The following is an 18,458-nucleotide window of genomic DNA, read 5'->3' on the forward strand; positions in this document are numbered from 1 at the left end:
ATGGGGCAGCCACAGCTTCCCTGGGCAACCTGGGCCAGGGCCTCAGTTTCATGGTGAAAAAATTCCTCCTTATGTCCAGTCTAAATCTGCCCCTCACCAGTTTATACCCATTGCCCCTTGTCCTATCACTAGAAGCCTTTGTAAACAGTCCCTCCCCAGTTTTCTACCCCTTCAGGTACTAGAAAGTCACTATAAGATCTTTTCAGAGCCTCCTCTTCTCCAGGCTAAACACCCCCAGCTCTCTCAGCCGCTCCTCACAAGGCCTGTTCTCCAGCCCCCTCACCAGCTTTGTTGCTCTTCTCTGGACTCGCTCCAGAGCCTCAACATCCTTCTTGTGGTGAGGGGCCCAGAACTGAACACAGGATTCGAGGAGCGGTCTCACCAGTGCCGAGTCCAGAGGGAGAAGAACCTCCCTGGACCTGCTGGCCACGCCGTTTCTGATCCAAGCCAAGATGCCATTGGCCTTCTTGGCCACCTGGGCACGCTGTGTAACTATACCTTGTATATATTTTGTATACTATATATATATGTATATATATACACACAAAGGATGATCCACATTTTCTTGCATGGATACAATCCCATCATTGCTGATATTTGCTAGTATTTTGACTGGTTTTTATAAAAAAAACCTAAGCAAAACCCCCTAAATAAAGCATTCATAATTTGGCTACAACTTCCTCGCTCTGAAATATGCTTCCTTATCCAATTCCATGCAATGCTGTTCCAAGTAGCTCCAAATATCAATACCATTCCTGCCATTGTTCCAGTCTTTCTTGTCTTCTCAGTCCTATAAATATTTAGAAACTGGCAGCGGTTCAAAGGCTTTGTCTGCCAAGTCTGTTACCACCACAGGATTCAGCTCATCTAGACTCGTCGATTAGTTTGTGGTATCTTTGGCTTTTCCAAGGTTTCCAATACTCTTCTAAATTCGTTCTGTATAAAAGCTTTTCTACTGTTCCTCCTGCCAAGATCCTGAACTCAGGGCAGCATCAGAATAAATGGACAAGTTGCTGAGAAGGTACGTTAGAGGTCTTCCCTGCTCAGCCCAGCTGCTTGGCAGCTGTTGCTGTAGCTCCAGGGTAACAGCAGCCACAGATTTGCCAGGAGTTCTTCAGGCAGGGAGCTTGGCTCCTGGATTTAGTAAGACTCATTCATCTCTTTCTCCCCAAAGCTATCTTCTGCGCTGGGCCACCAAAACCCCTTCACGAAATCAGGGTTGCTGCAGCATCAAAGCAAGGCAGATATTCTCAAGTACAGCTCAAAATCCTTTTGCTGCGAGCTAAGCCCGCACGGAAAGGAGGATGTGCCTCATATATTGTATTAATCACATCTAATATCTCAAGCTGTTCTCACTAGCACACGCCCCTGAAGTCATAAGCAGAGGAATAAACAGTGTCTGTCATAAACAGATGCTTACGCAGATTTAATGACTGGGACTCAAACAGCCCACTTGGTATTTTCTTCCCGCTCCCTCGAATTCATTCCCCAATCTGACACCTTCGCACAGAAACAGACTACAACGTGCTCACACGTGCAATTGCAACCTGACATCTGAAGAGAATAAAGACCAGGTAAAACTCTTATTCCCTTAAAAACCTACAAGTTCAGACTAATAACTTACGGATCAACAAAACCTTGACAGCAACTACACTGCGTGAAACATCTCCAGCAAAGAATCATAGAAGAGTTTGGGTGGGAAAGGATCTTAAAAATCATCCAGTTCCACCCCCTGCCATGGGCAGGGACACCTCCCACTGGATCAGGTGCCCAAGCCCCATCCAAGCTGGCCTTGAACCCCTCCAGGGATGAGGCAGCCACAGCTTCCCTGGACAACCTGGGCCAGGGCCTCACCACTCTCATTGTTAAGAATTTCCTCCTAATATCTAGCCTAAATCTGCCCTTCTCCAATTTGAAGGCCTTCCCCCTAGTCCTCAGCAATTCCTTTCTCCTTCATTAATTCGCTTTCTGTAGAACAGCAATAACATATCATATTTTCAACACCACATCTGGAATAAAATAAGTTAGAAGACAACATTGACTATCTTCCCATTTTTAAGCAATACCATAATTAGCTTTTTCAAACCCAAAATCCGTTAAAGCTTCTGGACACAGTCTGCAAAGAAAGAAAAAACCAAAACATTTAAAAGGTGTTTGTGTGAAACCACAAAAATTATGTGCTTACCAGCACTGGTATGCGACTGCGTAGGGAACATTCTCTGAGACAAGGAGGCTGCCCAGCGCTGTGACGGAGACAAGGATCTGAATTCCCACAGCAGTGCTGGACTCCTCGCTGCACAGGAATCAGCTCACTCCAGTTTTACTGCCAAGACGTGCTTTGCAACAAGGCTGTTTCCAGAAATAAAACTGGGATTCTGTAAGAAATTCATCTGAGACACGAGTGTTTTCTTAAACCACAACTTAGAACCAAAGGAAACAGTTGTGAGAGCAAAACACACGGTATCAAACGCGCTGTCTCAGCACTAGAAACAAAGCTTTAGAGAATATGTTATTATTTTTACCTTCTATTTCCTACCTTCACTGGCAAATAGCACATGTCCAGGGAGGTAAGTAAAGAGAAGACAAGCACACAGCGATTCTCTGCCAATACTCTTTGTAGTGTCCAGCACTTCATGGTTCAAAAGGATCTTCTAAGGCAGGGATGCTGCCTTTATATTTAGCAGCCTTTAACGGATTAATCTTTCAAGTACCAGTTCAGGTACTTTCAAGTCACGTAAACTTTAACATTAATAAGACTTTTTTTTTTTTCTGTTGTTTCTGTGGGTGTAGGCTGTTTTATTTTCCAGGGGGAAGAGGTTGTTCAAGAGGAGTGTCACAGCTCACCCGTGCGCCTGTGGAGACCACCTCATTTTGTATGCTCTGAGCCACCACCCGCAGATTCCATTTAATAACCTCTCGTTCTGGTATCAGGAAAGGCAGCGAACAATCACTCCCTTCATCCTCTCCCTTTGCCACTTGTGATTTTATGGACTTTTATCATCCCTTCTCAACCATCTGCCTTTCAGTCTGTTTAGTTCCTCACATGCAGGTGCTGTGTGCTATTCATCATTCCCATCACCCTCCTCCAAAATCTTTCCCAGTTTGACTATGTTGGGTTTAAGATAGAAGAAAGCGTAAGTTCTGGTTAACGACATTTTATTTTCTTCTCTATTTGCTTTACAGTAATTCACAGCATTAATTAAAATTTTAACCTTTATAAGGCTGACATTTTTTAAGATCTATTAAACCTCTAAGATCTTATTTCCAAGCAGTAACAGCCACATACTGGTGAACCCCCACAGTTACATCCTTCTCCCCTAGCTGTTACTACACTTTACCTTCCCTGAATTTCATCTACCATTTTATCACCCCGCCAATGCGCGAGGCAAGGCCCTTCTCTAACTCTCCAGGCAGTCATCTTTACTACTCTGAACAGCATCTGCAAACCCTGCTGCGCTCCTGTGTGTCACAAGCACACTGAAAGCACAGGTCTAGGCACTGACTCGTGCAGGACCTCATTCGTAATTTCTTCTTGCCATGGAACGTGATGATTTATTCCCACTTTCTACCTTTCAACTGGTTACTTAACCATCTTTGAACTCTTCTTCTTGTCCTACAGCCTGGGACGAACTCTAGTCAAAAGCTTTCCCTTTCTGAAGGTCGTAGAATCGTAGAATAGTTTGAGTTGGAAGAGACATTAAAGATGACCCAGTTCCACCCCCTGCCATGGGCAGGGACACCTCCCACTGGATCAGGTGCCCAAGGCCCATCCAACCCAGCCTTGAACCCCTCCAGGGATGGGGCAGCCACAGCTTCCCTGGGCAACCTGGGCCAGGGCCTCCCCACCCTCATCATGAAGAACTTCTTTCTAATGTCTCATCTAAACCTTTCCCCTCCCATTTAAACCCATTTCCAGTGCCTTACGCTGCTCAGATCCTGCTTTATAGACACCTGAGAAACAATTAAATCTTGACCCCTCTTGCTCCCTCAATTCTACTGTAACACGTTTCCAATTCAACCTGCTACTCCCTTCCCTCCAAGTCTTCATTCCCTCTCTTCTTCCTTATTTATACATATTTACACATAAATTAACATTTTGCATTCTACAAAGTCATATAGAATGAAATATTTCTTCATGTTACTTGTTTGCAGAGCCTTCCAGCTTGTATAAGCTTATAATATTAAAGGAAATACAGACACCTCAAAATTAGCCTGAAAGCTGTCCTGGATTTATTACACGTTAAAAATTAAATCCCTCGTACAGTTACATAGCTTCCCATCACCTTCACACTGCGAGCAATATGCATTAACAGACCGTAACGTTTCACCACACCTTTATTGCTAGTGTGAAGAAAGTTTTAAAGAGTTTCGCCACACGCTGCAGACATTGCAGAGTTTTTCGTGGCGGGGGGAAACAACAATTTTTTGTGTCTGAAGACAAAGCTCCACATATAAAGGTGCAGCCCAAGCAGGGATTCTGACAGCTGAAGCACTGATTTGGAAATGTATTTTTTCTTACAGTAATATGGGTGAATATAGTGATTCTATGCTCAGCTCACGCCTAATTACAGACCGAGGCTCTCTGAAATAGCACGACTTGAGAATCTTAACATAGAAAATCAGACACTCAGAATTTCCAACGAAGCATTCACTCTGGAGCAGACCGGCAGCATCGTTAACAGAAAAACAAAAGTACAGATGATTTAATTAGCTTACTTTACTCCTATGAATTCTTCCAAATAAGCTCTTAAAAAAAAAAAAAAAGAGCCAGAAAGAGAATAAAGCTTCCACCTTTCCAGGATGCTCAGTCGTGAGCTCAAAGCCCGTTCTCACCGAAGCAGCTGTGGATACACAACAAATCACATTTGGACGTGTTTCGATCCGAGAGCGGGTAAGGACAAGCAGAGGTGAGCAGCAGCCCGTCCCTCAACACCAGCACCGGCGGCTGCCATAGCAACGGGAGGAAGAGGCTGGTATCGATCTTTCCGAGCTACACGAGGGGAAGGGGTTGTCAGTAGGTACAGGCACGTCTCATCAGGCCCTTTCCATCTGTGTTTTCTCCTGCAGCATCTGCCTGGTCTCAGTGTTTGCAACAAAAGAATCGCCGGCGCCTAAGTCGGGAACAGGATCCAGCAAGGGATGCTTTGTGCGTAGCTGCAAGCCTGCTACGTCACGGCAGCACGCTGCAGAACAGCCCAGAGCCAAAACTATAAGAAAGAGACACTACTTACATATCTTTAAGATTGGCATGAACTATGGCGAAGCTCCAGAGTCCCTCAAAATGCACAATAGCACAGCTAAGTCATATACACATGGGATAATACATTACAGGAGAATATAAGAGATTTCGGTAAAGACTAATATCGTTTCCAATAACAAGACTTGGATCAAAATTGCATTCAGTTTGTAAATTCCAGGATGGTCCTTTGTTGATGCTACCATAAGGCTCAAATGAAAAATGTATTTTCAAGGTTTCGCCTTCGGGATTAACGTTTCCTCTTAGGATATGTAAAACAAGAGAGAAAGTCTTAAAAATATCAGACTGAATTAAGAAGGCCTTTAAATACCATTGCCAACTGTAGCTATAAACACTGAAGAATGACCAGAACAGTCACAACGTGGCCCCAGCTCAGAGCAGGAGGCTGCTTCTATCTGAAGGAAAATATTCTTGTAAACGAGATTGCTTCCGCTCCATGCACCCTTCGTTATCCCAGTTTCATCTCAGCGTGAACACCACCTCTGTTATCCACTACATTTGCATAAAGCTGAAGGAATAAAGCAATAGTACAGAAGTGTCTGGTATCTACAGAAAATTTATAATTCACAAAGTCATTAGCCCCTTAAAAAAAAAAATATATATATCTAATCAGTATGGTCTTCAGAAAAAGCATCATAGTCTTCCAAAGCAAATATAAAAGACAAATTAAAAGTGTGTCTATTAGTACAGATATTCTTAACAAAATTTAACATTTATACTTAAAAAAAGCAGATCCTGAAAAAAACCCCAAAACACTAAACAATACCTACCAATTATGTACACCAAGATAACAACTCCACCATAAACCAAACAAATTATAACAGTATGTGATACTTCAGAGCTCTGGGAACTCTGTTAATAACAAGTCTTCCATCGTAACTTAAAGAGGCAAATAACCACGGGTCTGCTGAGGACCATTCGACTGCATAGACGCTATCTTCGTGTTCTTCGTAGGTAGCTATTACACTGTCCTGAAGGGGTTCTTTAATCCTAAAATAGAAGGAAAAAGAATAAAAAAAAAGAAAATAGTAAGGATCTGTGAAAACGCATGATTTAAAATGCAATCATAGAATGGTTTGGATTGGAATGGACATTAAAGATCATCCAGTTCCAACTCCCCTGCCATGGGCAGGGACACCTCCAACTAATACGGTTGCCCAAGGTCCCATATAACCTGGCCTTGAACCCCTCCAGGGACGGGGCAGCCACAGCTTCCCTGGGCAACCTGGGCCAGGGTCTCATCACTCTCAGTGTGAAGAACTTCCTCCTTATATCTAGTCTAAATCCGCTCCTCTCCATACAGCAATGCTAAGTATCACTAACACCGAGGCAGGCAACCTCCCATCTCAAGTATAAGGGGGCAGTCGTATGCGCAATGGAAATGTTTCACACCAGCTACCTGCATGTGCCTATCATAGAGTCCCTAGGTTGGAAAAGTCCTTCGAGATCATCAAGCCTAATTGTACCTTTTCACTTCTAAATCATATCTCTAAGCACTTCATCAACCTGTCCTTTAAACACCTCCAGGGATGGGCAGCCTCTGCCAGTGCCCCAGAGCCTTTTAGGTGAAGAAATTTTTCCCGATGTCCAATCTGAACCTCCCCTGGTGGAACCTGAGGCCATTCCCTCTCGTCCTGTCCCCTGTCACTTGGGAGAAGAGACCAACACCCACCTCTCTACAACCTCCTTTCAGGCAGTTGTAGACAGCGATGAGGTCTCCCCTCAGTCTCCTCTTCTCCAGGCTAAACAACCCAAGCTCCCTCAGCCAACCTTCATACACTTGTTCCCCAGGTCCTTCTCCAGTTCTATTCCCTTCTCTGGACATACTCCGGGCCCTCCATGTCTTTCCTGTCATGAGGGGCCCAGAACTGAACACAGTATTCGAGGAGCGGTCTCACCAGTGCCGAGTACAGAGGGAGAAGAACCTCCCTGGACCTGCTGGCCACTCCGTGTCTGATCCAAGCCAAGATGCCATTGGCCTTCTTGGCCACTGCTGGCTCATGTTCAGTCGCTGTCAACCAACACCCTCAGGTCCTTCTCTGCCAGGCACTTTCCAGCTGCTCTCCCCAGGCCTGGAGCTGCTCGGGGTTGTGCCCCACATGCAAGACTCGTCACTTAGCTTTGTTGAACCTCATCCTGTTGACCTCAGCCCATCGACCCAGCCTGTTCAGATCCCTCTGCAGTCTCCCTGCCCTCCAGCAGATTGACACCTCCTCCCAGCTCAGTGTCATCTGTGAACATACCTAGGGTTCATTCAATCCTCTCATTCAGATCATCGATAACGTTACTGAACAGAACTGGACCCAGTCCTAAGCAATGCAGGACATCACTTGTGACCAGCCTCCAGCTGGATTCACCTATAATCGTAGCTCTATCTTTCAGATAACACAGCAGTGTCGAGTCAACATTAAAGAACCTGTTTACAGGTACAAAGTACCCCTTATTGTCAACTTCAGTGCATGTCTCAGAACCTACACTAAGCATCTCTCTAAAGTGAGCTCATCTACAAGGTATGATCTAAAAGCACTTGCATGTTTTTATCACCATCTTTTCTCTCACCATGCTCTACCCCTTCCTTCCCCCCTCTAACTGAATTCTTATTTTATAATCTTATTAGAGACATGCAGGTAGGTTAGAAGTTGCAGTCCTTAAAACCACAGTCTCTCCTGTGCTGCCATCCTGGACTCTTTCTCTCCAGACCAGTGGAAGGGAGATGGAGGCACCAGTCTTGACCAGTTTAATTTCTATCTCCCATTCCTAGAGTAACACTAACACCAGATTCTCATCTATTGCATACCTCATCTCTCACTACAACACCCAAGCTCCTCGCCACCTGCATCGTAAGAAAAAGACACATATTTGCAATGCAAAAAAACCATCTAAGAATAGATTCAGGCCATTGTCTGAAGTTCAAATCACCCAAGAGCCATCGATTGTGCTCCGCTAGCTGAGAACAGCCCTTCTTCCCTCCACTCACAGAGACAGTTCTTCCTCTCAGATCAACACTGCAGCAAATTATTCTGTAGCTACAGGGTAGGTGAGTTATCAGAGGATGACCTTGAAGCTCCTTCACCCACAGAGGATCATTGCTGCCTGACAGGAATCAGTCAGCCTTTCAGAAGCATCCCCCTGCCTCCCAGAAAGAGCTGCAATCCTCCTAACAGACAGCAAAGCTGAAGAGGCTGAGAGACCTGGGATAGTTTAGCGTGGAGAGAAGGAGGCTGAGGGGAGACCTTATCACTGTCTACAAATGCCTAAAAGGAGGTTGTAGAGAGGTGGGTGCTGGTCTCCTCTCCCAAGTGACAGGAGATAGGATGAGAGGGAATGGCCTCAAGCTGCACCAGGACAGGGTCAGACTGGACATTAGGACAAATTTCTTCACCTAAAGGGCTCTCGGGCATTGGCAGAGGCTGCCCAGGGAGGTGGTGGAGTCCCCGTCCCTGGAGGGGTTTAAAAGACCAGTAGTTGAATTGCTTAGGGATCTGGTTTAGTAATGGGCAGGTACATTTGGATTTGATTATCTCAAAGGTCTTTCCCAACCTAGGGATTCTATGATTCTGTGAATGCCACTCAATCACTTGAAACAGATGCTGCTACAACAGAAATGAAGTGCTGTTGTTGGCCGCCTTGGCCCTTTACCACTGCTCTTAGAAAGCTTGAGTCTCCTGATCACAAAATGTATCTGGTAGCACGTTTGAATTGCTTGCAGGGTATCACTGCTCCACCCAGCCAGCTGAGAATTTAACATCGCAATTAAAATCCATTTGAATTTAATGACTAAACCAAAAGCAGCCTGATACTGCCTCAGATAGTTAGTTTCAAGGACTTTTATTGCTTACTTATGCTATGTTTAAGGTCAACTAAAAAAAGGTCCTAGTACAAACACGCAGCCCCTGCTTAATTACAAAGAGCAGGCTTGTTTTGCAGTTCTCCTGAATACGTACTTTGATACAACCCATCTAACAGCAGAGAGGTAATAAACCCGCGCACAGACACTTCACCTCCCGCCATGTGTTTTTCTACTTCCCTGTTAACTGACACGCCTGGTTAAGTGAAAGTTGGTCACGTCCCCAGACGGCAATGTGCTTCACGCGGTGCTCACCCACTTACCCACAACTCCATTATGCTGAAGGTTTCAAACGTCTCTCTGGATAAGCAGGGGAGTAATGCGCTCTGCACACGGCTGCCAGGGGACACGACCGACTTTCAGTTAACCAGGAGCCTCAGTTAACCACAGGTTGGATAAACAAGGACAAATAAGCTCCTAGATTATACCATTTTCCCTATGCTCCGAGTTGTTTCAGTGTTTCATTTAAATAACACAGTTCATCTAATTTAATTTACAGAAGTCATCGGGGAATGAGGGGTCAGGAAAGAAGGCTGTCGATGAACTTCTGCTTGGCATTTCCATTTATAACTACAATTTTTAAGTGCGTTTTATTATTATCTACACGCCAAATTCCTTCTTGGGCAAAAAAGTAATGGTGTGCGTTCCCAGAAGGAGTAAGCATGGTGTTCCATGCAGTTCTTCAGGATGCAAGTTCAGTTTTTGGTGCTCTGTTCTTAACTAGCATAGGTCTATGATACCATTACGTGGAACAATGGCATTGCCTTCAGACAGTAACTGAGAATCTGAGAAAGCCCTTATGGAAATGATCACAGATTTCAATACTATATAGGATAATCAAGATGGAAAATCATTTCGGAATGACACATTCCTCAGGAACAATACAGAAGATCCACAAGAAACCATTCATGAGCATCCTTTACAAAGGCAATGAGTGAAAACAGCCTAGCCTTTAAATTATGTAGTTGATAATGAGCACAGAACGACTCCACTAGCTGAATAAAGAACAGCTATTCGGCAGGTTTTGGAATGCAAAGGAGAGTTTTGAACCTTAAATTTCTTCCTAGTTAGAGAAGGTTCAGAAACACCGCGGGTATCTGTACAGAGGTGAAGATGAAGTAAACTTTCTTCTATGTGACTAAGTTGTGTAATTCAGGTTGCTGCCAAAACACAACAGACAACACAAGTCTGGTTTTACATAAAGCTTGCAGGTTATGGGTGTAAAAATGTAGATACTAAACTTTCTACAGCAGAGCAATATCTGACAGGCATACTTGGTAATCACTTGTTACGCCTGGCAAGCTTAGCAAGCTATTTTTCATCCTTGCCTTATACCTCCCTGTCCCTTCGAGTTTCTCATTTTCCTGTACTACCATAATGCCTTTTTGTGGCCAGACTAAAATACCTTTTTCTCTCCTTACATGCATTCTGGCTTTGCAGCAGCTAACAGGACAACTTTTGTCATCAAGAACTCACAGTAAAACCAGGTAATCTCCACCTATGACCACATAGCTTGAAGACCTGTGCCCTGTGGAGCTGAAACTGGATTGCTTTCTCTTTGTAGTCTTATAGCACGAGCTCTACCAGCTTCTCCTAAGAAAGGAGAAGAGCTTTCATTCTACTAGATAACGTTGAGGTTAATTGTATTACAGACTTGAGACAGAAGCCTGTTAAGCCTTGGGTAATTGTTTTCATGTAGAGAGCTGTTATTTCCAATTACTTCTCACGCTAACAACCACTTACGCTTCCAGTGCTTGCAATTGTGTTTTGTCACCATAACATTCGATAAAATATGTTTTTCGGAATCACCAAAAATCATTAATTCCTTATCACAGCCAAAATTAAATCCTCTTTAATCCAAAAATTACTACGAAATAGATGTGATTCAACAGAAGAGCAACACGTACTGCAGCGTCCACAAGGCATCTTGAAAAGCACGCCACTGGATTCCAGGATAAGCCCTACGGACATCCTTCCCCTTGAACTGCAGGAGAAAGCTTAGCAACTGGAAGGTTTTGTTTCTGGGAAGCTTAGACAACACACTACAACCTTTTTCAGTCTTTTAAGCAAATCTGAATTCAAGTATGTTTCTACTGGAATATGATTTTTATGTAATATGATTGGCCACTCATATTATTGTAAGCATCACCGTTTATTTTTACTCAAAAATAGCATTCTGAGTTCCTCCTACAGGAAAATGCCATCTTTAAAAAGAAGAAATGCAGATTTTAATATAATAGGTTTCATAGTTGTCCTAATACACAAAATAATTTAAATGTATATTAGCTAATGAGAGTTAGATTAAAAAAAAATAGTACGGGAAAAAGCACATTTTTAAAGCAAAATGGTCTAGGAATTAGAAAATGCTGCCATGCTACATTTGGTGCAGAGTTACACATCCAGTCAAATCAAGTCCTGAATACCAGCATTCCCCAAAACAGAAACTATTTAAGTCGCTTTAATTAATTGAGTCTTTTGGTTGATTCCACAGCAGAATCCTATGATTTCTAGATTTCCCCAAGACATAAATACCACAAGCAAAACATCAAAATAGACAGCACTGCCAGCTGTGTGACAACACCCTGAAAGCCTGCCTTACCATCAATGTCTGGCAAATACTTTTCACAGTATTAGCTCTGGCAATTTACTCTCCTGAAGTCTGGATGTGTCCACAACTGTGTTCTGTTAGGTCACACAGATCATCTGCATTACCATGACACCACAGGATTTACTATTCAAAATGCTCCAAGCCACATTTTATCACAAAAAGTAGAAATCACCACTTCCTTGAGATGGAATTCTGAAGGAAATCTTTCTACAGAGACATCAGCCACTATTTTCTCTCCAGTCCATTCTGAAGATATTCCTACACTTAAAATCTCATTAAAATCTTCACTATTTTAAGATCCTCTGTACTGGAAGGCCCAGTCCTTTGCATCTTGGCTTTAAAAGCAAAATGGTGAGAAGTGTTTGTGTTAGGTCTTGTTCTGTTTGTACTGATGGGCAGCGCGGCTAACATCTACGGTGAACAAGATGAAAACATAAGACTTCATTGAACCATAGAATGGTTTGGGTCCAAAGGGACCTTAAAGATCATCCAGTTCCACCCCCTGCCATGGGCAGGGACACCTCCCACTGGATCAGGGGCTCCAAGCCCCATCCAACCTGGCCTTGAACCCCTCCAGGGATGGGGCAGCCACAGCTTCCCTGGGCAACCTGGGCCAGTGCCTCACTCTCATTGTAAAGAATTTCCTCTTAAAATCTAGCCTAAATTTTGCCCTCTCCAATTTAAAGCCATCCCATCTAGTCCTGTCACTCCAGGCCTTAGTACAAAGTCTCTCCCCAGCTTTCCTGTAGCACCCTCAGGTACTGGAAGGTTGCTATAAGGTCTCCTTGGAGCCTTCTCTTACGTTCCTACACTTAAAATCTCTTTAAAACCTTCACTATCTTAAAATACTCTGTACTGGAAGGACCAATCCTTTACATCTCAGCTTTAAAAGCAAAATGGTGAGAAGTCTTTGTGTTGGATTATAGAATCATAGAATGGGTTGGGTTGGAAGGGACCTTTAGAGATCAGCTAGTTCCATGGGCAGGGATTCCTCCCGCTGGATCAGGCTGCCCAAAGCCCCATCCAGCCTGGCCCTGAACACCTTGTTCTAGATCTTGTTCTGTTTGCGTTAAAGGACAGCATTGCTTACATCTACGGTGAAAAAGATGGAAACATGAGACTTCTGGAAGAACACCACAAAACGCATCTCTCTATCTCTATTTCTGATACAATCTCCAACAGATAACAGTGATAATGATACCCTTGGAACATATTGCCAAAAAATGTGAGCGTAAGGGAGAAGTCATTATACTGACCTCAGCAACCAATTCTGCAGCGAAAACACAGCAGACATTCAAACCCCTAAACCCCAAAGAGAGCCAAGGCAGCTGGTAGCTCATTCTGCAAATTTAAAGTTTAAGGATGGCTTCCTTTTCAAGATTCATGCATTAGCTCAAAATGTTATTGACTTGATAAATCTTTTCATTGGTATGGATACAGAAAAGGCTTTTTCTCTTAAAAAAAGCAAGTCCCCCATTATCAATCAAGCCTTGTCACACAGTTCTGGCCACAGAAGTCACCCAAACAAGGACTCACTCATTAACATAACATTTTGGATGGCCGATGAATGAAGAAAGAAGTTAAAGACAGTCGCCACCTCCCTTTGGGGGCAGACAGTTCTGCTCTGCATTAGTCTAAAAGGAAACCAACAGACAGCTCCAGGATGTGTAATGTTAGGTCACACAGTTCACCTGTATTTTCGTGACACCACGATTTACTATTCAAAATGCTCCAAGCCACATTTCTACCACAAAAAGTAGAAATCACCACTTCCTTGAGATGGAAATTGGAAGGAAATCTTTCTACAGAGACTCCAGCCAATATTTTCCCTCTGCTGCTTTAAAAGGAAACCAGACACCTTCAGGAGCTTTGGAATAAGGCAAGTTCAGCGTTGCTGGCAGGAATTCCTTGCAACACATGAGTGCAAAACCTTTAAAGAAATAGAGGCCAAGTATGAGCCTGACTTAATTGGATGCATCCATACAAGTGCAATGACCCTACGTTTTACACATTCTGTTCGAACTGAGGCATCAAAAAGCACATCCTATGTTCTTAACCAGGCATGTCGGCTTTGTTTTAGGGATGAAAGCTAAAATACACCCCAAACACTCACCTCATCTGTTCTCTTGTCATTGGTTTTGTACACTTTTTTTTACCTCCAGATCAAGGTGTGAGAACTGAAGCTAGCAGTACAGCATTGCATTCCCCATTTCTCAGCTAATTTTTTGCCTTATTTGAACTGCACATTAAATCCTCTTGAACAGGGACTTGACCAGAATACATCATAGCTCTCCTTTAGCTCCACACGTAAACCTCCTCTGTGTTGATAGTTCAATCTTCTTTCTAGACTACCTCCATCTGACAGAGACTTTGGGCTTTCCAAAGTGAAAGCACTGAAGCCTTTCTTTATTACTTCCTTCTTTCATTAACAACGTGCAGCTGATACATCAGAAGCATGGGATGTCATCCAGAGGGACCTGGACAAGCTGGAGAATGGGTCTGTGAGAACCTCATGAGGTTCAACAAGGCCAAAAGCAAGGTTCTACAGCTGGGTTGGGAAAACTCATAGTTTAAATACAGGGTTGGGGATGATGTGATTGAGAGCAGCCCTGAGGAGAAGGACTTGGGGTGCTCACTGATGAGAAGCCTGACATGAGCCAGCAATGTGTGCTCACAGCCCAGAAGGCCAACCGTGTCGTGGGCTGCATCAAAAGCAGCGTGGCCAGCAGGGCGAGGGAGGGGATTCTGCCCCTCTGTTGCTGTCTTGAGTGACCTCATCTGGAGTACTGCGTCCAGTTGTGGAATCCTCAACATAAGGGGATGGAGCTGTTGGAACAGGTCCAGAGGAGGCTACGAGGATGATCCAAGGGCTGAAGCACCTCCATCTGAGGACAGACTGAGACAGTTGGGGTTGTTCAGCCTGGAGAAGAGAAGGCTCCAAGGAGACCTTAGAGTGACCTTGCAGCACCTGAAGGGGCTACAGGAAAGCTGAGGACAGACTTTGTACAAAGGCCTGGAGTGACAGGACAAGGGGCGATGGGTATAAACAGGAGAGGGGCAGATTTCAACCTGACGTTGGGAGGACTTCCTTCATGATGAGAGTGGTGAGTCCCTGGCCCAGGTTGCCCAGGGAAGCTGTGGCTGCCCCATCCCTGGAGGTGTTCAAGGCCAGCTTGGATGGGGCTTGTGCAGCCTGATCCAGTGGGAGGTGTCCCTGCTCATGGTAGGGGGGCTGGAATTAGATCATCTTTAAGGTCCCCTCCAACTCAAACCATTCTATGCTTCTATGATTCTATACCATGCAAGAAAGCAAACACAGCTGGAGTCTCTCCTAGACACATTTCATAAAGGCAGCGTGCACACAGCCAGCATCTTTTGGAACAAAACCACAGTTAGCAAGAAGAGATAAACTCAAGAGTAAGATAAGGACAAAAGAAAATTCTAAAGAGAAGTACCAGAAGACTCCAAAGATGATTCAAAAAGCAGTAAAGGTCCCTGAGCCGCAGTCATGGGCTGGAAGCAAACCCAGGGGAAGTATCAATATTCTGCAGTATTTCCTCTTAGCCACTATCAGAGATGTGACACAGGCTAGGGAGACCTTTGATATGATATAGGGAGGCTGCTCTTACATTTATATGATTGATGAGAGAAAACAACAACAATAGCACTTACAGAGCAGGGAAAATAAGCCAACTACTTGCTCTGATATGAATCAGCAGTTAAGAGGAACTGAAGGTCACTCGGCTGCGACAAGAGATAGATCCTTGTGCATTAGTCCTAGTTTTATTGCTTATTCAAGCATCTCCTGGTCTTCAAGATGGGAGCATATATACTCCTAAGATGTCAACATATACATGGACAAGTGTACAAAGGAGGACCCTCAAGAAATAAATCTACAGCAAGAACAGAAAACAGTAACTTTTGGTTTGTTGTATATTCATTCCTCAGTGAATCTGTATTCTTTGCTTTAAAAAAAATATATTCAAATAATTATTTTTCAGTTTTGAACCTTTAAAAAATAGGCATTTACTACAGAAAATGTGGAAAGGATAAATGAGTGGGTGGACTCATGCATAGTTCTGCAAGGTTGCACAATGGAAGGTTAAACTGACATATCATAGAATCATAGAACGGTCTGGGTTGGAAAGGACCTTAAAGATCGTCCAGTTACAAGCCCCCTGCCATGGGCAGGGTCACCTCCCACTGGATCAGGCTGCTCAAGGCCCGTCCAACCCGGCCTTGAACATCTCCAGGGATGGGGCAGCCACAGCTTCCCTGGGCAACCTGGGCCAGGGCCTCACCACCCTCATGGTGAAAAATTTCCCCCTTATGTCTAGCCTAAATCTTCCCCTCTCCAGTTTATACCCATTTCCCCTCATCCTTTCACCTCAAGCCTGTGTAAAAAGACCCTCCCCAGCTTTCTTGTAGCCCCTTCAGCTAGTGGAAGCTGCTCTAAGGTCTCCTCAGAGCCTTCTCTCCTCCAGGCTGAACAAACCCAACTCTCTCAGCCTGTCCTTGTATGGAAGGTGCTCCAGCCCTCTGATCATGCTTGTAACCTCCTCTAGACTCGTTCCAACAGCTCCATTCCCTTCTTATGTTGAGGAATCCAGAACTGGACACAGGACTCCAGGTGGGGTGTTACAAGAGAGGAATAATCTGGTTCAGAAATATAATAAATATTGGAATTTTTACTCCAAAAGTATAGTGAAAATTAACACGAGGGTTAAGGACCTTTGAAGCCTTAGTTCTGTAGAATAGTATCACAGGTCAACAATCTTAAAACATGTTGATTTTTGCCAAGTAGGGAAAAATAAAATAGCTTTGAAGATACGTTCATGTGGTAACGGTTCAAGGCTGGTGAGCACCTTGCAAACATCCTTCCAGCTCAGGTCACAACAAGAGGCAGCGAGGAACTCCAAGACAAGACTCTCACAGTACCAAGTAAATACTACAAAAGCTAATATACTTTCCCAGGTCTTACAGCAAACAGACCAGCAGCTGAAAAGCAGATATTGAAAAGGCAAAGGCGGTGTTGATACTCTTGTAGCCTCTGGGAACAGGCAAGGGCTCTACAATGTTACCATACAAGTCATTCATGATGTGGTTTACATCCATCCCACAGTCAAAGGAAAACCCATGTTACATCTGTCTGTATATTTTTGGTTTCAAAACTTCCTACTGCAGAAACGATCACTTGTGTTTTAATGAGGCAACCTTCACTGCCTACAATCAAATTCACAACTCCAGATAAACTATTAGACAACACGTGCCACAATATTATTTGCTTGCAATATTAGTTACGTTAACCCATTCCCACCGTTATCAACACAGGAAACCATAGTCTCTTTCTCACTTCTTTTAATGCTATTTATCTTCCATCCACAATAGAACAAATCACAATGCCCAGCCACAGATACCTCAGACTTAAAATGCTGTAGTTAAATGAGGTTCTAAAAAGTAAATATGTACTGTTGATGCGAGCAACTTTCTAGCTACTTCATTTGATACGTTCATTTCCCAGACAGTCAACTATTGCTCCTAGAGACATTTTGTACATTTAAAATTAATCCTTTCTATATATGGTATATTTTCTTTATTCAATATAAAAAAAATTGGTTTCCAAGTCCTTTATGTGAAGCCAAAATGTCAAACTTATTTGGAACAAAACAACATTGCTATTAATAAAATAAAAGTGCAAGAGTAACCTTAAAAATGCAAGTAGACAGGTAACCTAAACTATTTTGAATTTTAACTGAAGCATGGAATCATAGAATCCCTAAGTTGGAAAAAGACCTTTGAGATCCTCAAGTCCAACTGTACCTGTCCAATACTAAACCATCTCCCTAACATCTAGCAAACACAGCTGAGTAATTGGTGGGCTCTTTTTGTAACATCCTTGTACCTCAGCCCATCTGACCATTCTTCATTTAAGAAGATGGGTCAGTAGGTGATCTGTTTCATTGCAGACAGTTTCGTGTACTAAAATACATTAGCAAATGTATGTCTGCTCAGCGCAGACTTGTAGAACATCAATATTCACAGCTGCAAAGAATAGAAAAATACATACTGAAGTCTGTTAGTCTCAAAATAAATGAGTTTCAGTATCATCTTCATTTTGTAGTGATCATGTAAGCTAGTAGTAAGAGTAGAAATCCCCAGCTCGCACTAGATGTACAAACTCCCTATATAAATATATATGTATGCATAAAGAAGTACAGAGAGGAAAACAAGCATCAGATATTGCAAAATGAACAAGATGGCAGCAGATAAAGTGGGGATGAAATATTATTATTTTAGTGTTTCATTTAACTCTAATAGAAAAATCCCATCCATCCAATAGACATGCAGAATACATGAACCTTCCCACACCCCAGTGGAATGGTGTCTAGAAACGCATGCAATACCATGAATTATTTTCTAGAGAGCTAAAAATCAAACTTCTGTTTTGCTTGAAACAGCTCTAATGAGTTAAGGGTTTCTAGAGCAGTCTGCAATATTAAAAGCTAGGTTTACAAGTATTGATACAGAATTATCGCTAGGTTGGAAAAGGCCTTTGAGATCAGAGTCTAACTGTATCTAGCCACTACTAAACCAGATCACTGAGCACCTCCATCTGCCTGTCTTTGAACCCCTCCAGGGGTGGGGACTCCCCCACTTCCCTGGGCAGCCGTCCCAGGGCCAAGAACTCTTTCAGTGAAGGAATTCTTCCTGATGTCCAACCTGAACCTGCCCTGGCACAACTTGAG

The 18,458-nt window shown here is 43.4% G+C and overlaps 1 protein-coding gene across 1 annotated transcript in view; it reads right to left on the bottom strand.

Annotated features, from left to right (window-relative positions):
• Positions 1-4,207: 4,207 nt before the first annotated feature.
• EIPR1 (EARP complex and GARP complex interacting protein 1) overlaps positions 4,208-18,458 on the bottom strand; it is a 78,896-nt gene continuing 64,645 nt past the window's right edge. The window contains exon 9 of the mRNA XM_069851592.1: positions 4,208-6,247. Within this exon, the coding sequence (XP_069707693.1) occupies positions 6,073-6,247 (175 nt within the window). The 3' untranslated portion in view covers positions 4,208-6,072. The remainder of the gene's footprint in view (positions 6,248-18,458) is intronic.

This window comes from Phaenicophaeus curvirostris, chromosome 2, assembly GCF_032191515.1.
Source record: "Phaenicophaeus curvirostris isolate KB17595 chromosome 2, BPBGC_Pcur_1.0, whole genome shotgun sequence".
Lineage (NCBI taxonomy): Eukaryota > Metazoa > Chordata > Aves > Cuculiformes > Cuculidae > Phaenicophaeus > Phaenicophaeus curvirostris.